Here is a 22294-nt window from a genome sequence, read left to right on the forward strand (position 1 = left end):
CATGTTGGTATTACATACTCAGACAGGGAGAGTTTGAAAATGTCAGTGAAGACACTTGCCAGTTGGTCAGCGCATGCTTGGAGTACACATCCTGGTTTTCCTTGTAAATGTTGAACTGTTTAAAGGTCTTACTCACATCGGCTGCAAAGAGCCTGATCACACAGTCAACCCGGAACAGCTGATGCTCTCATGCATGCTTCAGTGCTACTTGACTCGAAGCGAGCATAGAAGTAATTTAGCTCGCCTGGTAGGCTCGTGTCACTGGGCAGCTCTCGGCTGTGTTTCCCTTTGTAGTCTGTAATAGCTTGCAAGCCCATTCACATCCGACGAGCGTTGGAGCCGGTGTAGTACGATTCGATCTTAGTCTTGTATTGACGCTTTGCTTGTTTGATGGTTCGTCGGAGGGCATAACGGGATTTCTTATAAGCTTCCGGGTTATAAGCTTTAGAGGCTTCCGAGTGGCGCAGCAGTCTAAGGTTCAAATCCAGGCTGCATCACATCCGGCCATGATTGGGAGTCCCATAGGGCGGCGCACAGCGTCATTGTAAATGAGAATTTGTTCTTAACTGACTTGCCTAGTTAAATAAAGGTTAAATACCCTTTTTTGCTTTTCTCTTCCCTCTCCATTTCCCTCCAATTTTCTTCTCCCACCCCTTTCCCTCTTGCCCCATCCCCTCCATCTCCCCTCTATCTCCTCTCTCGCCCCCTCCCCCCTGCAGGGCGTGAAGCGGTGCAGTCCCATAACAGGCTGTGAGGAGTTATACTACCCTCCGTGGAGGAGGAGGATGTTCAGGTGGCTGGTCAGCCTGCCCATCTGTATCCTTTGTCTCTGCTTTGTCTTCCTGGCCATGCTCATCTGCTTCGAGCTGCAGGTATGTCAGTACTGCTCCTTCTGGCTGCTGCTGCTCTACTTACATAACTGCCTTCCTAGTGTCTAGGGAGCATTCCCAAAATTCACAGGTTTTCCAGAAATCCTGGTTGGATGATTGCGGATTTTGTGCTTATTCCTTCGTCATTCCAGGAAAGCTTCCAACCGGGATTTCTGGAAAACCTGGGAATTTTGAGAAAGTTAACGGAATTTAACAACCCTACAAAATAAAATTTCACCCGCAGAAAGGAATTGATTGTAACGGGTCGCTGCCGTGAAATGTCAACACCCTATGCGCTGTGCCAATAGAGTTAGCCCACTTGGTGGGAATTGTAACGTGCCTCATATTAGCGAGGATCGCAACAATATTAGGCAGCTGTTGTTGTCTCACAGGAGTTTGTGATGGGGATCAAGGAGGTACCTCGCTTGGCAAGGTTCATCCCTAAGATCATGCTGGCCATCACTGTGACCGCCTGTGACGAGGTGTACCGGAAGATAGCCTGCTGGCTCAACGACATGGGTGAGAACACGCAGGCAAACACACACACACACGAACCATAAACAATTAATGAACATGCACCTGTGGAATGGTCGTTAAGACACTAACAACTTACAGACGGTAGGCAATTAAGGTCACAGTTATGAAAACTTCGGACACTAGAGGCCTTTCTACTAACTCTGAAAAACACCAAAAGAAAGATGCCCAGAGTCCCTGCTCATCTGCGTGAATGTGCCTTAGGAATGCTGCAAGGAGGCATGAGGACTGCAGATGTGGCCAGGGCAATAAATTGCAATGTCCGTACTGTGAGACGCCTAAGACAGCGCTACAGGGAGACAGGACGGACAGCTGATCGTCCTCGCAGTGGCAGACCACGTGTAACAACACCTGCAGAGGATCGGTTCATCCGAACATCACACCTGCGGGACAGGTACCGGATGGCAACAACAACTGCCTGAGTTACACCAGGAATGCACAATCTCTCCATCAGTGCTCAGACTGTCCGCAATAGGCGGGGAGAGGCTGGATTGAGGGCTTGTAGGCCTGTTGTAAGGCAGGTACTCACCAGACATCACCGGCAACAATGTCGCCTATGGGCACAAACTGTCGCTGGACCAGACAGGACTGGCAAAAAGTGCTCTTCACTGACGAGTCCCGGTTTTGTCTCACCAGGGGTAATGGTCAGATTCGCGTATATCGTCGAAGGAATGAGTGTTACACCGAGGCCTGTACTCTGGAGCGGGATCGATTTGGAGGTGGAGGGTCCGTCATGGTCTGGGGCGGTGTGTCACAACATCATCGGACTGAACTTGTTATCATTGCAGGTAATCTCAACGCCCCTTCCCTGTGTTACAAGGAAGACAACCTCCTCTCTCATGTGGTACCCTTCCTGCAAGCTCATCCTGATGTGACCCTCCAGCATGACAATGCCACCAACCATACTGCTCGTTCTGTGCGTGATTTCCTGCAAGACAGGAATGTCAGTGTTCTGCCATGGCCAGCGAAGAGCCCGGATCTCAATCCCATTGAGCACGTCTGGGACCTGTTGGATCGGAGGGTGAGGGTGAGGGCCACTCCCCCCAGAAATGTCAGAGAACTTGCAGGTGCCTCGGTGGAAGAGTGGGATAACATCTCACAGCAAGAACTGGCAAATCTGGTGCAGTCCATGAGGAGGAGATGCACTGCAGTACTTAATGCAGCTGGTGGCCAACTTGTTACTTTTGATTTTGACCCCCCCTTTGTTCAGGGACACATTATTCAATTTCTGTTAGTCACATGTCTGTGGAACTTGTTCAGTCTCAGTTGTTGAATGTTATGTTCATAGAAATATTTACAAATGTTAAGTTTGCTGAAAATAAACGCAGTTGACAGTGAGAGGACATTTCTTTTTTTGCTGAGTTTATATATTTTTTTTGTATTTATTCAGGTGATGATGATTATTACTGTGAATGCTGACATTATATTTCTTCCCGCACAGAAAACTACAGACTCCAGAGTGCCTATGAGAAAAATCTCATCATCAAAATGGTTCTTGTGAGTGGTGTCATCTTCTTCCTTATTACATGGAAATTGGACTCACTTTTCACATGACAAATGATTGAAATGCAGAACCAACACTTATACTTTCTCTCTAAAGTTTTTCAACTAACATGTTTTGTTTCTTTATTTGCAGTTTCAGTTTGTAAATTCTTATCTCAGTCTTTTCTACATTGGATTCTACCTCAGAGACATGGAGCGCCTGAAAGAGGTAAAAGCGACTGAAATCCCACCATGTTTCCTCTCCTTCCAAAAGTTACCCAAACAATTTTCACCTCCCTGGTCTTCCTTCCTTAATCCCTCTACCTTCTTCACATGTTGCTCTCTCTCCATTCTGCCTATTTCTCCATCTGTCTCTGTGTTGTGTGGGTCTTTGGTGCTGGTCTTGTGGTGTGGTCCTAGATGTTACTGGTGTTCTCACTGGGCCAGAGTCTTCTCAGGCAGCTGAAGGACAATGTGCTGCCATATCTCTTTCTCAAGATCCAGCTGCTGGCCTTCACCATCTGGGTCATCAGGACCTCTTTTAGGTCCAAAGTACGACTTCGCCCCCCACCGTGGGGTCAGGGGTTAGTCATCTCGACATTACCTGCCCAGCACCCCATATTTTTTATGGACCTAATCATAGAATTACATATGGAATCCCTATTAATTCAATATGATCTCTGTGGGCCTAGTCGTGAAGATTTGTCATTAGCTTTTAAAATGTATTACTTTTTATTGTGGCATAAACACAACCCATCGTGATGTTTTCATATGATTGTCAATCACTAACTTCAAAGGGCTCCTTTACAAGGCTACCCACGCATGTTCATCCACTCGCAACATATTTCCAGCCTCCAAACAGTGGTGAATGGAAAGAGACATCTGTTACACAAAACACCAAAAAGTGTAATTGACATTAGGCCAGATTTTATCACTACTGCCGTACCGAACCACCTTACTTTCACCCGTGCTTATTTGTTTAGAGTTGTAGTCTGTTTGTTTGTTGTGCTTGTAGTTTGTAGCATCTTTATGCATCATTGGCATTGCATAGAAAGCTTTTATATGTTTAGGTTAATCTCTCGTGGAAAGATTATGCGTGTAAAATGAGAGAATCTGTCGGGACTGAATGGGATGCGAAATATAAGAGTAGCAGTAGTTCCAGTGTTTTGGGTTTTTCGATAAATCCCGATTTCGCAGTTGTTAGTATCTTTCGAAATTCGAAAGGGGAGGGACGTTCGGCCCGTAACTTGCAAAGAGAGAGGGTGGAGCTCATCGTGCTAGCATTTCTTGATCTCTTAATTAACATGTATGGACCCAGAACTTAATGCTATGTTGATTTACAAAACACATAGCACACAAAACCAATGCTTCCCACAGTTGTTTTTTGTTCTACCTGTTTCGTTGTTAATTGTGTATGTGATGTACATTTTGAAGCATTTGACATGTCTGTTAAGCAGTGTTATGTTATGGGTTTTATAGCGTCTGACTACCTGTGGATTTGGACATTTGTCCTACAAGGTTTGTGCCGTGAAAGTCATGTGCCTGGCACATCACTCTGTCCTCTTTTCTGTCTGTCTTTCTTTAAGCCACTCTGTTATTACTGTCTTTGGGTGTTTACTGTATATTCTCAGTGTTTTATTTCTAAAAGCCAAAAATGTCTGGGATATGTTTTCATACTGCACTTTCTGTTTGTGTTAAGGAACATTATAAGCACTGAGTGGGCCTTTGTGTAAACTGATGGACTGACTATGGGCTGTCTGTAAATGTGCTATCTGTGGTTTGTGCTTTGACTTGGTCATGGTTTGCAGTGAAAGGACACTGTGTCTGTGTCCTGGGTCTTACCTCTGGGCCTGAGCACAATGCCCTGTAGTTATTCCTGCAGTAGTAGTTTTACATGTCATGGTTTTGATGTAGCACATTTGACTAGGCTGTATACAGAGTAGTGTGTGTATCTACCGTATTTGAATGGGCGTGAACTGCTTGCGGTTTATATAGAGGATTGTTTTCAGTCCATCATATACAGTACCGAGTGAATATTATACACTGAGTATACCAAACATTAGGAACACCTTCCTAATATTGAGTTTTGCCCTCAGGACAGCCTCAATTCGTCAGTGCATGGACTCTACAAAGGTGTCGAAAGCGTTCCACAGGGATGCTAACTCCATTGCTTCCCACAGTTGTTTCAAGTTGGTTGGATGTCCTTTGGGTGGTGGACCATTCTTGAAACACACGGGAAACTGTTGAGCATGAAAAACCCAGCAGCGTTGCAGTTCTTGACACAAACCGGTGCGCTTCGCATCTACTACCATATCCCATTGAAAGGCACTTAAATATTTTGCCCATTCCCCCTCTGAATGGCACACATACACAATCCATGTATAAATTGTTTCCTCCCCTTCATCTACACTGATTGAAGTGGATTTACAAGTGACATCAATAAGAGATCATAGCTTTCACCTGGATTCACCTGGTCAGTCTATGTCATGGACTGGTGTTCTTAATGTTTTGTATACTCAGTGTATTTCTGCAAAGGAATAGTTTTTTTTTACAATTTTATTTGTTTAATGTGGTGCCTACTTATGGGAAACTCCACCCATGGTATTCAATCCCAGTGACAGATAATGACAACTCTGACCTTTAAGCCTTGATCCTCTACTTCATTTAACCCTTGATCCTGTCAGATGCTGGCCACCCTTTTGATCACCCGGCAGTTTGTCCAGAACGTGAAAGAGGTGCTGCAGCCTTACCTGTACGAGCGCCACAAGCTGGGCGAGCTCACCCTGCGCGGCGTCTGGGACCTGTTCCTCTCAGCCGTGCTCAAGTACTGCCGGCTGGCTGCAGGAAAGGCCCAGGCTTCACCCACCGACCAGGCCGTACCGGGCCACGGCCTGAGGGGAACCAGATCCGGGGTGGGACAGCCTGACCGCAGGTAATGCTGACACAACGGCTTATATTCATTCAGGAATAAGTTAAATTAGAGCTTTTTTTAGGGCATGTTTCTTTGAGTATAGACAAGTCTATGTTTTGATTTGTTTGAGTATGTGTGACCTATTCACATTATTACATACTTTAGTCTAATCAACACTATTGTAAGTGGAAGCCTAACCTTTCTGCTGTTCTATAGGGAGAAGAAGTATCTGAACGGGGGATGTGGGGTGCCTGACGAGGAGGAGAGGGAGAGGGAGGAGGGAGACAGCGGGAGGTTCAGTGAGGGAGAGAACGAGGAGTTGATAGATTGTGGCCTGAAGCTGAGGAAGGTTAGCTTCATAGAGAAGATGGACAGGAAGTCATCTGGAGGGGGCTGCGTCCCCACAATAGAGGATAGTTTCCTGGAGGATGGCAGCCCCACCATGGTGGAGAAGGGGATGGACCCGGCCTCGGTGTTCGAGACGTATGATGATGCCGATGACAATGAGATGAAGGACACGGGTGGTTCGGCCAATGAAAGTGTGGCGGCTGCCCCACTGCCTTCTGGGCCGGAGAGCACGGTGAGGGTGCGTCATCACAGAAGGCAGAGGAGTTTGGAGAGACTAGACTCTGAGACCAAGAGGGAGTCGTGGATCAACCCGCCAGAGGAGCAGGAGAGTACGATTCTGGCACAGGCTGAGATTGAGAGCTGCATGCAGACCTATGAGGTAGGACAACACACACACATACATAGATACAGTTGAAGTTGGAAGTTTACATACACCTTAGCCAAATACATTTAAACTCAGTTTTTCACAATTCCTGATATTTAATCCTAGTAAAAATTCCCTGCTGGTGAATTTTGGCTCATTCCTTCTGACAGAGCTGGTGTAACTGAGTCAGGTTTGTAGGCCTCTTTGCTTGCACATGCTTTTTCAGTTCTGCCCACAAATTTTCTATGGAATTGAGGTCAGGGCTTTGTGATGACCACTCCAATACCTTGACTTTGTTGACCTTAAGCCATTTCGCCACAACTTTGGAAGTATGCTTGGGGTCATTGTCCATTTGGAAGACCCATTTGCGACCAAGCTTTAACTTCCTGACTGATGTCTTGAGATGTTGCTTCAATATATCCACATAACATTTCCGCCTCATGATGCCATCTATTTTGTGAAGTGCACCAGTCCCTCCTGCAGAAAAGCACCCCCTCAACATGATGCTGCCACCCCCGTGCTTCACTTTTGGGAAGATGTTCTTCGGCTTGCAAGCCTCCCCCTTTTTCCTCCAAACATAACGATGGTCATTATGGCCAAACAGTTCTCATCAGACCAGAGGACATTTCTCCAAAAAGTACGATCTTTGTCCCCATGTGCAGTTGCAAACCGTGGTCGGTTTTGGAGAAGTAGCTTCTTCCTTGCTGAGCCGCCTTTCAAGTTATGTCTATATAGGACTCGTTTTACTGTGGATATAGATACTTTTGTACCTGTTTCCTCCAGCATCTTCACAAGGTCCTTTGCTGTTGTTCTGGGATTTATTTGCACTTTTCCCACAAAAGTACGTTCATCTCTAGGAGACAGAACGCGTCTCCTTCCTGAGCGGTATGACGGCTGCGTGCTCCCATGGTGTTTATACTTGCGTACTATTGTTTGTACAGATGAACGTGGTACCTTCAGGCGTTTGGAAATTGCTCCCAAGGATGAACCAGACTTGCGGAGGTTTACAATTTTATTTATTGGCTGATTTCTTTTGATTTTCCCATAATGTCAAGCAAAGAGGCACTAAGTTTAAAGGTAGGCCTTGAAATACATCCACAGATACACCTCCAAGTGACTCAAATTATGTCAATTAGCCTGTTGGAAGCTTCTAAAGCCATGTCATAATTTTCTGGAATTTTCCAAGCTGTTTAAAGGCACAGTCAACTTAGTGTATGTAAACTTCTGACCCACTGGAATTGTGATACAGTGAAATAATCTGTCTGTAAACAATTGTTGGAAAAATTACTTGTCATGCACAAAGTAGATGTCCTAACCGACTTGCCAAAACTATAGTTTGTTAACAAGAAATTTGTGGAGTGGTTGAAAAATGAGTTTTAATGACTCCAACCTAAGTGTATGTAAACTTCTGACTTCAACTGTATGTATGCATGCACACGCACACACACACAAACTAACTAATGAACATGCTCACTCACTATGTGAACTATGTCAACAATGCCAACTCTCTAAATAGACAATTCCATCATCCCATATCCATGGGGCTTAAACCAACTAGAGAAGCAAACCCCATCAGTGCTGTAGTTCTATTTGAGTTGCCATACTGAGTAACGTAGCTGGCCATGTGTAGCTCATCAAGTGCTTGCTGAGCATGGATTCTGTTACCATGGACCTTGATTTACCCCATACTTACTCAGGTCATGCCTTCATCAAATTTTATTGGTCACATACACGTGGCTATCAGAAGTTTATGCGAGTGTAGCGAAATGCTTTTGCTTCTACTTCCGACAGTGCAGTAATATCTAACAAGTAATCTAACAATTTCACAACAACTACCTTACACACAAGTGTAAAGGGATGAATAAGAATATGTACATATAAATATATGGATGAGCGATGGCCGTGCGGCATAGGCAAGATGCAGTAGATGGTATAGAGTACAGTATATACATATGAGATGAGTAATGTAGGGTATGTAAACATTATATAAAGTGGCATTGTTTAAAGTGACTAGTGATACATTTATTACATCCAATTATGAATTATTAAAGTGGCTAGAGATTTGAGTCTGTATGTTGGCAGCAGCCACTCAATCAATGTTAGTGATGGCTGTTTAACAGTCTGATGGCCTTAAGATAGAAGCTGTTTTTCAGTCTCTCGGTCCCAGCTTTGATGCACCTGTACTGACCTCGCCTTCTGGATGATAGCGAGGTGAACAGGCAGTGGCTCGGGTGGTTGTTGTCCTTAATGATCTTTTTGGCCTTCCTGTGACATCGGGTGTTGTAGGTGTCCTGGAGGGCAGGTAGTTTGCCCCCGGTGATGCGTTGTGCAGACCGCACAACCCTCTGGAGAGACTTGCGGTTGTGGGCGGAGCAGTTGCCGTACCAGGCTGTGATACAGCCTGACAGGATGCTCTCGATTGTGCATCTGTAAAAGTTTGAGTGTTTTCGGTGACAAGCCGAATTTCTTCAGCCTCCTGAGGTTGAAGAGGCGCTGTTGCGCCTTCTTCACCACGCTGCCTGTGTGGGTGGACCATTTTAGTTTGTCCGTGATGTGTACGACGAGGAACTTAAAACTTTCCACCTTCTCCACTACTGTCCCGTCGATGTGGATAGGGGGGATGCTCCCTCTGCTGTTTCCTGAAGTCCACGATCATCGCCTTTGTTTTGTTGACGTTGAGGTTATTTTCCTGACACCACACTCCCAGGGCCCTCACCTCCTCCCTGTAGGCCGTCTCGTCGTTGTTGGTAATCAAGCCTACCACTGTAGTGTTGTCTGCAAACTTGATGATTAAGTTGGAGGCGTGCATGGCCACGCAGTCATGGGTGAACAGGGAGTACAGGAGAGGGCTGAGAACGCATCCTTGTGGGGCCCCAGTGTTGAGGATCAGCGGGGTGGAGATGTTGTTTCCTAGCCTCACCACCTGGGGGCGGCCCGTCAGAAAGTCCAGGACCAAGTAGAACAGGGCGGGGTTGAGACCCAGAGTCTCGAGCTTAATGACGAGTTTGGAGGGTACTATGGTGTTAAATGCTGAGCTGTAGTCCATGAACAGCATTCTTACATAGGTATTCCTCTTGTCCAGATGGGTTAGGACAGTGTGCAGTGTGATTGAGATTGTGTCGTCTGTGGACCTATTGTGGCCAGTAAGCAAATTGGAGTGGGTCTAGGGTATCAGATAGGGTGGAGGTGATATGATCCTTGACTAGTCTCTCAAAGAACTTCATGATGACACAAGTGAGTGCTACCGTGCGATAGTTGTTTAGCTCAGTTACCTTAGCTTTCTTGGGAACAGGAACAATGAAGCCTGTGGGCACAGCAGACTGGGATAGGGATTGATTGAATATGTCCGTAAACACACCAGCCAGCTGGTCTGCACATGCTCTGAGGACGCAGCTAGGGATGCCGTCTGGGCCGGCAGCCTTGGGAAGGTTAACATGTTTAAATATTTTACTCACATTGGCCACGGTGAAGGAGAGCCCACAGGTTTTGGTAGCGTGCTGTGTCAGTGGCACTGTCTTGTCCTCAAAGTGAGTAAAGAAGTTGTTTAATTTGTCTGGGAGCAAGACATCGGTGTCCGCGACAGGGCTGGTTTTCTTTTTGTAATCCGGGATTGACTGTAGACACTGCCACATACGTCTTGAGTTTGAGCCGTTGAATTTTTACTCTACTTTGTCTCTATACTGATGCTTAGCTTGTTTGATTGCCTTGCGGAGGGAGTAGCTACACTGTTTGTATTCGGTCATGTTTTTGGTTGTCTTGCCATGATTAAAAGCAGTGGTTCGCACTTTCAGTTTTGCGCGAATGCTGCCATCAATCCACGGTTTTTGGTTAGGTAAGGTTTTAACAGTCACCGTGGGTACAACATCACCGATGCACTTGCTAATAAACTCGCTCACCGAGTCAGCGTTTACATCAGTGTTGTTGTCTGAGGCTATCCGGAACATATCCCAGTCCACGTGATCGACGCAATCTTGAAGCGCGGAATCCGATAGGTCGGACCAGCGTTGAACAGACCTATGCACGGGCGTTTCCTGTTTTAGTTTCTGTCTATAGGCAGGGAGCAACAAAATGGAGTCGTGGTCAGATTTGCCGAAGGGAGGGCGGGGGAGGGCTTTGTATGCGTCGCGGAAGTTAGAGTTGCAATGATCCAGAATGCTGCCAGCTCGAGTCACGCATTCGATATGCTGATAGAATTTAGGGAGCTTTGGTTTCAGATTAACTTTGTTAACCTCTTGACGGTCGCCTAGGATAGGGGGCGCTACAGCGATTTTTGAAAAAAATGTGTGCCCATTTTAAAAGGCCTCCTACTCAAACTCAGAAGCTAGGATATGCATATAATTAATACTTGTGGATAGAAAACACCCTAAAGTTTCTAAAACTGTTTGAATGGTGTCTGTGAGTATAACAGAACTCATATGGCAGTCAAAACCCCGAGACAGATCGTAACAGGAAGTGGAATTCTGAATTGCGGACTCAACTTCATCACTTTGCCTATAAATCACACCGTGAGCAATGGTTCATTGAGCACTTCCTATTGCTTCCACTAGATGTCCCCAGTCTTTACAAAGTGATTTGAGCCTTCTACTGTGAAAACTGACAGAATGAGAGTCTGTGGAACGTGGTCACATGAGGAGGGCCATCACCATTATGACGCCGGCGACCCTGGCTACCCTCCCCTTTCGAAACGTTTTGAAAGACAATGCAATCGTCCCCCTTGAATGTTATTGGAGCTCTGGTTGAAAAAGGCCCTAAAGATTTATGTTATACAACGTTTGACATGTTTGAACGAACTTAAAAAAAAATTAAAATGCATTTTGTTGAGAGAGAAGTCCCGCGGCCGACGGTACTTTTGGTCCAGCCTTCAGAACGCGCTAACAACAACAAGCTATTGGGACATAAAGGATTAACTTTTTCGAACTAAAATACATTTGTTGTGGACCTGGGATTCCTGGAAGTGTTTTCTGATGAAGATAATCAAAGGGAAGGGATTATTGACAATAGTATACAAGACTAGATTTGATATGCGATTGTTCCAAGATGGCGCTGACCTGTATTGCTAGCCTATTTTTCTGAGTATCGCATCCCCTTTTATCGCAAAGTGTGATTACCCAGTAAAGTTATTTTTAAATCTGGCATTGCAGGTGCTTTCAAGAGATGCTAATCTATAAATCTTAGAATGACAATATTACATTAAAAAAATGTTTTCGAATAGTAATTTAGTAAATTGTAGCGCTGTTTCACCGGACGCATTTGAGGGAAAATAGTTAGTCAACGTTACGCGCCGATGTAAAATGCTGTTTTTATATATAAATATGAACTTTATCGAACAAAATAATGCATGTATTGTGTAACATGATGTCCTAGGAGTGTCATCTGATGAAGATTGTCAAAGGTTAGTGCTGCATTTAGCTGTTTTTTGGTTATTTGTGATGCATGTGGTTGGTCGGAAAATGGCTATGTGGTTACTTTTACGATATACTCCTCTAACATAATCTAATGTTTTGCTTTTGCGGTAAAGCCTTTTTGAAATCGGACAACGTGGTTCGATTCAGGAGAGGTGTATCTATAAAACGATATAACATAGTCCTATATTTGAAAAAAAAAATAATAACATTTTGTTATGCTAATGGCGATAGGATTTTTCGCTGGATGTCCGTCGAGCCCGCCCAGAGGTTAAAATCCCCAGCTACAATAAATGCAGCCTCAGGATATATGGTTTCCAGTTTACATCGAGTCCAGTGACGTTCTTTCAGGGCCGTCGAGGTGTCTGGTTGGGTGGGTATACACGGCTGTGATTATAATCGAAGACAATTCTCTTGGTAAGTAGATAATGCGTTCGGCATTTGATTGTAAGGAATTATAGGTTAGGTGAACAAAAGGACTTGAGTTCCTGTATGTTGTTATGATTACACCACAAAATGTTAATCATAAGGCATACACCCCCACCCTTCTTACCAGAGAGACGTTTGTTTCTGTCGGCGCAATGAAATGTACATACGATACTCCAAAACACCCTGTCTAGTGTCCTTCACAATCTGTCATTGGATGCCTAAAGTGATTTGAGCTCTGAACTCTATTCCCTCCCTGTATGTTGTTGGGATTTTGGGATGGTATGGGTGGGTTCTACATTTACCTTGTGGGGAACACTTCTAGTTATTATTGACTACTTAGCTAACTTGAATGTAATTACATGGCCGTTACACCAATTTGGTGCCCTTTGAGAAGTGTAACTTGGTAAAACAAATAAAAAGGATTTAACCTAATTTTAACATTCTGTCATAAAGAACACATTTTCCCATCAAGAGGTTAAATAAATAAAAAAAGACTATAGTAAGGGCCTATTAAGTGCCAAATAAAGTAACAGGGTTGACGTTTTTGTCTTAACTCAGGCATCAATCCTCTTCTGACAGAGGGAATGGAAATTGTTGTGTGCCAAAAAAAATTGAATTGTTAGCCTTTCCATCTACGGGTAACAGGGTTAACGTGTTATGCTCGATCCGCTCAGTTTTCCACCACAAAACACCAAAACAAATCTAATTACACTATTATTTGACTATTAGATGTTCAATGTTTCTTTTGAAATAAATCATTGAAAAAATATAGTTTCACAATGTTAAATCGTGAGCTCAGTTCACATAACAGGGTTGACCTTAAAATGAGGGACAAACGTAAATGAATCCCAAATCACATGAAATAAATGATCTTCAGAAATGACTTTGTCAAAGCAACAAAATAGCTAGGGCTATATACTAACCAGGTTTCCATCCAACATTTTTATGCGAGTAAAGTACGCCGGATAAAAAATGTAACGACAGGCCTTATGGAAACAGAAAATGTCTCAGTAAACTTTCCAAATGTCGATAAAACAAAATATGCTAGATGGTAAAATGAATTGTGCAAGAAATGTAGGTGGAAAAGCTTTTATGCACAAATATTGATATAACAACCATCATAGCGAAGTAAACTTGGAGTCACACGATTACATGTTGTGTGATCCTCCCACTACGACTCGTCGGGAAAGCATGCAGTTTATTAGGCTACAGTTTATTAGGCATATTATTTTTCTGCAAATTTTTGAATATGCACATTAAAATCTGTCACCAATTGGATGGAAACCTAGCTACTAATGGTGAAAACTTTGAGAAATGTTGGTTAAGTGGGTTAAACTCTTCCTATAAATCAGAGGGTGCACGGAGGGGCATGTCAAAATGCTTAATTTCAGCACTTTAGCAAGTCTTTATTCATATAAAAAATCTGATTTATTGAAATCTCCATGTGGTCTATATTAAAAGGCACTTAATTTAATATAACTGGCTGATAATTTTTTCATATTTTACCCCTTTTTTTCTCCCCAATTTCATGGTTTCCAATTGGTAGTTAGTCTTGTCTCATTGCTGCAACTCCCGTACAGACTCGGAGAGGCGAAGGTCGAGAGCCCTACGTCCCCCTAAACCCAACCAAGCCGCACTGCTTCTTGACACAATGCCCGCTTAACTCGGAAGCCAGCCACACCAATGTGTCGGAGGAAACACCGTACACCTGGCGACCGTGTCAGCGTGGATGCCTGGCCCACCACAGGAGTCGCTAGAGCGCGATGGGACAAGGACATCCCTGTCGGCCAAACCCTCCCCTAACCCGGATGACGCTCGGCCAATTGTGCATTGCCCCATGGGTCTCCCGGTTGCGGCCGGCTGCAACAGAGGCTGAACTCGAACCAGGATCTCTAGTGGCACAGCTAGCACTGCGATGCAGTGCCTTAAATCACTGCGCTACTCGGGAGGCCCCTAATATAACTGGCTTTTAAAATGCAATATATTGGTGCACAATTTCATATTAAAATATAAAAGGGATGCAAAAGGCACTCTTTTCGTGGAACAACCCTACAGTGCAGATACAGTATGTATTACCACCAAGAAATGTAAATACATGGTATCTGTATCTTGCACTCAGAATCAGTAAGATATTATTTTAGGTCTTTTGACGTCACTGTGCGAGGCAAAGTTAGCCATGACTAGCTAACTTCCCATACAGGTACAACTGCATTTACACAACTTCTGTTCTGGCCCTTACTGAAACAATAAAGATATTAAACACTGTGATAATCATCTATCCATGTCACGGTGCTGACAGTGTCTGTTGTGTATTTTGTCCCTTCCAGGACACCTTCCAGGACTACCAGGAGATGTTTGTCCAGTTTGGCTATGTGGTTCTCTTCTCCTCAGCCTTCCCCTTGGCGGCTATGTGTGCTCTCATTAACAACATCATAGAGATCCGCAGCGACGCCTTAAAGCTCTGTACCGGCCTGCAGAGGCCCTTTGGTCAGAGGGTGGAGAGCATCGGACAGTGGCAGGTAGAACAGTCTGTTCAAGCTCACTTAATATATGTCAAATTGAAAGAACTTAAAAAAAGTAGAAATGATACTTAGTGGCAGTTAGGACAGAAGGACAGTGGCAGGTAGGACTGAAGTACAGGTAGGACTGAGGGACAGAGGCAGGTAGAACTGAGGGACATTGGCAGGTAGGAGTGAGGGAAACTGGCAGGTAGGACTGAGGGACAGGACGGGTAGAACTGAGGGACACTGGCAGGTAGGACTGAGGGACACTGGCAGGTAGGATTGAGGGACACTGGCAGGTAGGACTGAGGGACAGGTAGGACTGAGGGACAGGTAGGACTGAGGGACAGTGGAAAGTAGAACTGAGGGACAGTGGCAGGTAGGACTGAGGGACAGGACAAGTAGGACTGAGGGACAGGACAAGTAGAACTGAGGGACAGGACAAGTAGGACTGCGGGACAGGAAGACAGGATGGTAGGACTGAGGGACAGTGACAGGTAGGACTGAGGGACTGTGACAGGTAGGACTGAGGGACAGTGGCAGGTAGGACTGAGTAACAGGTAGGACTGAGGGACAGACAGTGGAAGGTAGGACTGAGGGATAGGTAGAACTGAGGGACAGAGGCAGGTATGACTGAGGGACAGGTAGAACTGAGGGATGGACAATTGAAGGTAGGACTGAGGGACAGGTAAGACTGAGGGACAGGGACTGGTAAGACTGAGTGACAGGTAGGACTGAGGGACAGTGGCAGGTAGAACTGAGGGACATGACAAGTAGGACTGAGGGACAGGTAAGACTGAGGGACAGGGACTGGTAAGGCTGAGCAACAGGTAGGTTTGAGGGACAGTGGCAGATAGGAAGTAGGGACAGGTAGCACTGAGGGACAGGACAGGTAGCACTGAGGGACAGGACTGTTGGACTGAGGGACAATGACAAGAAGAACTGAGGGACAAGGACAGGTAGGACTAAGGGACAGTGACAGGTAGGACTGCGGGACAGGTAAGACTGTGCGACAGGTAGGACTGAGGGACAGTGGCAGGTAGGACACTGGCAGGTTGGACTGAGGGACAGGACGGGTAGGACTGAGGGACAGGTATAACTGAGGGACGGACAGTTGAAAGTAGGACTGAGTCACAGGTAAGACTGAGTGACAGGTAGGACTGAGGGACAGTGGCAGGTAGGACTGAGGGACATGACAAGTAGGACTGAGGGACAGGGCGGTAGAACTGAGGGACAATGACAAGTAGGACAATGACAGGTAGGACTAAGGGACAGTGACAGATAGGACTGAAGGACAGGACAGGTAGGACTGAGGGACAGTGGCAGGTAGGACTGAGGGACACGTATAACTGAGGGACGGACAGTTGAAGGTAGGACTGAGGGACAGGAAGGACTGAGGGACGGACAGTGGGACGTAGTACTGAGCGACGGGACAGGTAAGACAGAGGGACAGGACGGTAGGACTGAGGGACAATGACAAGTAGGACAGGGACAGGTTGGACTAAGGGCCAGTGACGGGTAGGACTAAAGGACAGTCCTAAGACCGGCAGTGGGAATGGGGGACTCTGGTTATGGAAGGCCACAGTGTTCATAGGCTTTTGTTGCAGCCCAGCACTAATATTTCATAAACAGAGCCCTGTCCTTTCATATAAACCTAATCATGAATTTACCTTGTGTAAGCTTTGAAAGCATGAGGTTCTGTGTTATACTGCATGTACATACAGTAAGCCTGTCTGTTGTGTGTGTGCGTGTCTCTCTCTCTCTCTGCAGACAGCAATGGAAGCCATGGGTCTAATCGCCATCATAGTCAACTGTTACCTGATTGGTCAGTGTGGTCAGCTGCAGCGACTCTTCCCCTGGCTCAGCCCTGAGATGGCCATCATCTCCATTGTCATCCTCGAAGTACAGACTCTACTACAGTTACACACCTGACATCAGCTAATGCCTAGGCTTTAGCTCAGTTGGCTGATGGGGTTTTGAGTCTCACTCTGTTTCAGTGTTGGCAGGGTTTAAATAGGGATTTTGTAGGTGGTACACTAACTCTCAGCACTGATCCAGAGTCAGATTTGATTGACGTCTTCTAATAGTTGAGGTGAGGATATATGGCTAGACAACTGATCTCAGAGCAGCTCAACCTCTCAAACTGACAGCAGCCCAGCAGGCCATATAGACTTGTCTCTTTAAAAGTCACCTCGGTGAGCTGTAGTCATAGTAGCGTCTTCCAAAAGACACATTTCAAACGTTTATTATGACCTGCAGCTGCACCAATGCATTTTGGCATCAAGCCGTCCCCAGTGTGCAGTATACTAGCAGGCTTTCAGATGAGATTAAAATTAAGTCAAAATAATAAATATGACATACATTTTAAATCTTTCGTAAGTAAAGATGCCAAAGTTGTTTTACATCCCAGGGAAGGGATTTCCGTTAGAACGGTATCTACCATGTTGAAGCTAGTCTTGCTCACTAGTCAGCAGCAGGTGTGTCTTAAGCCCCTATGAAAGCTTAGAAACAGGCAATACTACACTGCTCAAAAAAATAAAGGGAACACTTAAACAACACAATGTAACTCCAAGTCAATCACACTTCTGTGAAATCAAACTGTCCACTTAGGAAGCAACACTGATTGACAATAAATTTCACATGCTGTTGTGCAAATGGAATAGACAACAGGTGGAAATTATAGGCAATTAGCAAGACACCCCCAATAAAGGAGTGGTTCTGCAGCTGGTGACCACAGACCACTTCTCAGTTCCTATACTTCCTGGCTGATGTTTTGGTCACTTTTGAATGCTGGCGGTGCTTTCACTCTAGTGGTAGCATGAGACGGAGTCTACAACCCACACAAGTGGCTCAGGTAGTGCAGCTCATCCAGGATGGCACATCAATGCGAGCTGTGGCAAGAAGGTTTGCTGTGCCTGTCAGCGTAGTGTCCAGAGCATGGAAGCGCTACCAGGAGACAGGCCAGTACATCAGGAGACGTGGAGGAGGCCGTAGGAGGGCAACAACCCAGCAGCAGGACCGCTACCTCCGCCTTTGTGCAAGGAGGAGCACTGCCAGAGCCCTGCAAAATGACCTCCAGCAGGCCACAAATGTGCATGCTCAAACGGTCAGAAACAGACTCCATGAGGGTGGTATGAGGGCACGACATCCACAGGTGGGAGTTGTGGTTACAGCCCAACACCGTGCAGGACGTTTGGCATTTGCCAGAGAACACCAAGATTGGCAAATTCGCCACTGGCGCCCTGTGCTCTTCACAGATGAAAGCAGGTTCACACTGAGCACATGTGACAGACGTGACAGTCTGGAGACGCCGTGGAGAACGTTCTGCTGCCTGCAACATCCTCCAGCATGACCGGTTTGGCGGTGGGTCAGTCATGGTGTGGGGTGGCATTTCTTTGGGGGGCCGCACAGCCCTCCATGTGCTCGCCAGAGGTAGCCTGACTGCCATTAGGTACCGAGATGAGATCCTCAGACCCCTTGTGAGACCATATGCTGGTGCGGTTGGCCCTGGGTTCCTCCTAATGCAAGACAATGCTAGACCTCATGTGGCTGGAGTGTGTCAGCAGTTCCTGCAAGAGGAAGGCATTGATGCTATGGACTGGCCCGCCCGTTCCCCAGACCTGAATCCAATTGAGCACATCTGGGACATCATGTCTCGCTCCATCCACCAACGCCACGTTGCACCACAGACTGTCCAGGAGTTGGCGGATGCTTTAGTCCAGGTCTGGGAGGAGATCCCTCAGGAGACCATCCGCCACCTCATCAGGAGCATGCCCAGGCGTTGTAGGGAAGTCATACAGGCACGTGGAGGGGCCACACACTACTGAGCCTCATTTTGACTTGTTTTAAGGACATTACATCATGTAGTGTGGTTTTCCACTTTAATTTTGAGTGTGACTCCAAATCCAGACCTCCATGGGTTGATAAATTGGATTTCCATTGATTCTTTTTGTGTGATGTTGTTGTCAGCACATTCAACTATGTAAAGAAAAAAGTATTTAATAAGATTATTTCATTCATTCAGATCTAGGATGTGTTATTTTAGTGTTCCCTTTATTTTTTTGAGCAGTGTATTTTAAAAGCTAACCACAGCTACCTCAATGAAATGTATCCTCCTCCGAGGCAGCTTTCAGCTATTGCCCATAGCAATAAAAATGATAAAGTGTGAAATGAGGCGGATCATTCCTGGCTACTTCTGTGGTTGTTGACAGGGCAGATGGGTGGTGAGTGATGTGAACCCTACTCCCAGCCAGAGACTGTACGTACCTGTAAGAAAGCTCAAGTGTTACATGATCTCTGGACATCTCCACCACTCTGTCACACTGCCGGTGGTGAGGTGTAGGGGGGGGGGGGGGGGGGGGGGGGGGCGACAGAATAGGAGAGTCTCAACATACTAAATAAACACAACACAGCACTGCAGCCAGTAAACAGCTCACAGGTGAACAGCTCTCTGGCTTGGCCTGCTAACTCAAACAGCCTGACCAGCCTGGTCTTTTAAATGTTATAACGTTCTCTCTTGCTCGCTCTCTCTCAGCACTTTGCCATCCTGCTGAAGTACATCATTCACGTAGCGATCCCAGATATCCCCAGCTGGGTAGGAGAGAAGATAGCAAAACTGGAGTACCAACGCAGGGAGGCCTTTAAGGTAAATTGTCCATGCCTGAATCACATTGGTGTTGTGAGGAGTTCATTGTATCAATCAATCAATCAATCAATAATCAATCAAATATATTTAGAAAGCCCTTTTTATATCACCAGTTGTCACAAAGTGTCCCCAGTAACCCAAAGTGATACAGTCACTCGGCCTAGACCTCAAAGGGCAAGCAGAGGCACATTGGGTAGGAAAACTCCCCAGAAAAGAAACCATCCTCTTCTGGCTGTACCTGGTAGAGGTTAAGAGTAAATAGATAGTTTCTCGGCTCAGAGTGTGCACAGTTTTGTCAGACTGTGATTGTATGAGTTGTTGTAACGGTTGTTTCTCTCCCTACAGAGGCACGAGCGGCAAGCACAGCAACACTATCAACAGCTACAGAGGAGGAAGAGAGAGGAGGAGGAGAGGCAGAGGCAGGCGGAGTACCAGGCTCGCAGGGAAAGGGAGAGAGATGAAGGGAAGGACTCCTCCGGGGGAGACCACCACCACGACAAGAGCCATGGGGGGAAGTCCCGCACTGGAGGGGGTGGAGGGGGGGACAAGCCCAAGAGGCCCAGCTCCCTCCTGGCCAACAACAACGTGATGAAGCTCAAACAGATCATCCCCTTACAGAACAAGTTCTCCTCAAGCAGCACGCGCTCCCCTCAGTCTCCCACCGGAAACGAACCCAAGCTCCCCGGGTTCCTTAGCTTCAAGTTCCTCAAGTCGCCCGAGAATAAGAAGGAAGCGGCAGCGACTTCTGCTGCAGCAGCGGCAGCCACGGCAACGAATACCACGATGTCTGCGACCGTCCCAAGTGGTAACCAGGAGTGGTCTCAGTCGCCAAGCAAGTCATTCAACCCGGGGAAACTGTTTAACTTTGGGAAGTCGGAGGGGGGATCCTGTGTGAATGGGACCCAGTTACCCCGACCAGGAGAGGGGTACCAGGCGTCTGACAAACAGCCCACCAAGTCTGACCTGAATGGGGTGACAGACGAGAGCCGTTCACGTGGAGGGGACACAGTGGAGAACGAACACACAGACTCCCCGGACCGTAAAGTCTAGTCTCTCTTTGGAAAGAGATGACAAACTGCTTTGAGAACTTAACTTGATATATCTACTACAAGGAAAAATAAGTGGGGTGAAAAGGCCTAGCCTCTCTCCATGCTGTCTGGGTCTGAGGTTGTGTATGTAGACACTGCCTAGAGGCTGTGAGGGGAATGGGCTGATGGTGATGAAAACATAACCCATGCTCGTATAGAGACACACACATACCTCACTTTTGTCTGCAATACATATAGACATGCATGAGCTGTGTTTCTAAAACTTTTCGTGAAAAAAAGGGAGAGCAGTTTATCTTGATATATTCTCATCTGAAAATTGAAAACATGTTGGTGGCCATCTTGCCACTGAAACATAATAGCCTGGTTTTGGGGAAGAGAAGGAAAAACATTTATTGGTGTGTGTGTGAATCAAACGCATAATGAGACCTTTCGTAGCATCCACAAAATGGTCGCCTGATATCATACACATTTTTAACTATGAAGGCCTATCCGCTTTTCTACTTAAACGAAGCGGCTTTGCTAGCCGTGCAATATCAATCCGTGTAAAGTCAAACAGGAAGTGCCGTGAGCTTTATTTACAAAGCAAAAAGAACCACCCGAGCTTAGTATATACCTCCCGAGAAAACAACAGGAATATCTGAAGTGTATGTCTGACAGGGAGAGTGGATGTTGTGAAAGGCAGAGATGAAAGTCGTTTGATAAAAGACAACACGTACTGTCTCGTATCAGTAGGGAGAGAGGAAAAGAAAGAGAGGGAGAGAATGACAGTTGCTTTGACTGATGCCTGCCCAGGAAACTGAGAGTCCGATGAAGAAAGATGCCACAGGATGTTGACATGGATGTGTGTGTAGACTAGACAGTATACGGTATGTGCTATGGAGAGTTTGGGTTACTGCAGTCTACTGTTTGCCATTCTAATCTCTCCCCATTCAAGCCTGCAGAGAGACACATTATAGACAGTATACTGATCATGACACTCCATTTCAACACAAAGATCTGACTAGATTAGTGAGATAGAAAGAGAGAACATTTGCACTAAACCCCGAAGTCCTGCACTGAGACAGCAGAGCTTGTTCTGCAGGTGTAAGGAAGGACTATACCAGCCTGCCTCATAACACAACCTAACATATGCAAACACTTGATTTTTTTATCGCTAGTATCTTATAATGATGCTGTTGTTATTTCATCTGGATGGCTGCTGTTCCCAATAATTCGAGAGCTGACATATATTTTATTTCCCCTTGTGTCTTTTGGGATATATGTAATTTGGGATGTTGCCAAAGCAGTACCTTTCTGAGTACACTGGCATGTGAGAACATAGTTACATTTCTCGAGATCCCAGATTTCTAAATTCCTTTTATAAGCAAATCCAAAGGGATTATTCAACCATCTTTATTTTCTATAATGTGGCCAGAGGATGGTGCCAGAGAACAAGAAAGTGGTTTATACGTCTCTAATTTAGAGTATGATGACATTGTCCTTGGATACTGATCAGCAGTCAGTTGTGTGTCCCCCACCCCTACTGTTAAGTTTTAGATTTGGGGAAGGTAATCTGATATTAGATCTGTGCCTATAAACTCATAGTTCATCAAGTCTTCTTCATTGAAAAGAAGAACCACTGCACTTCACAGCAGAGATTCAGCACAGAGACATGCAGTAAACATAAACTTTGCACCTCCACGTCATCCTCTTTGGCTAGGATCTTTGCAATAATATAGTATTGGAGGGACATAGTGGCACAGCCATATACACTAGTCTTC

The 22294-nt window shown here is 45.7% G+C and overlaps 1 protein-coding gene across 2 annotated transcripts in view; it reads left to right on the forward strand.

Annotated features, from left to right (window-relative positions):
- LOC115192182 (anoctamin-8-like) overlaps positions 1-21271 on the forward strand; it is a 60591-nt gene extending 39320 nt beyond the window's left edge. For both annotated transcript variants that reach the window (XM_029750393.1, XM_029750394.1), the window contains exons 9-18: positions 720-872; positions 1262-1388; positions 2845-2900; positions 3040-3114; positions 5570-5817; positions 6013-6523; positions 14667-14858; positions 16611-16742; positions 19375-19485; positions 19831-21271. In XM_029750393.1, the coding sequence (XP_029606253.1) occupies positions 720-872; positions 1262-1388; positions 2845-2900; positions 3040-3114; positions 5570-5817; positions 6013-6523; positions 14667-14858; positions 16611-16742; positions 19375-19485; positions 19831-20535 (2310 nt within the window). In that variant the 3' untranslated portion in view covers positions 20536-21271. The remainder of the gene's footprint in view (positions 1-719; positions 873-1261; positions 1389-2844; positions 2901-3039; positions 3115-5569; positions 5818-6012; positions 6524-14666; positions 14859-16610; positions 16743-19374; positions 19486-19830) is intronic.
- The last annotated feature ends 1023 nt before the right edge of the window (positions 21272-22294 follow it).

Source organism: Salmo trutta, chromosome 4, assembly GCF_901001165.1.
Source record: "Salmo trutta chromosome 4, fSalTru1.1, whole genome shotgun sequence".
Lineage (NCBI taxonomy): Eukaryota > Metazoa > Chordata > Actinopteri > Salmoniformes > Salmonidae > Salmo > Salmo trutta.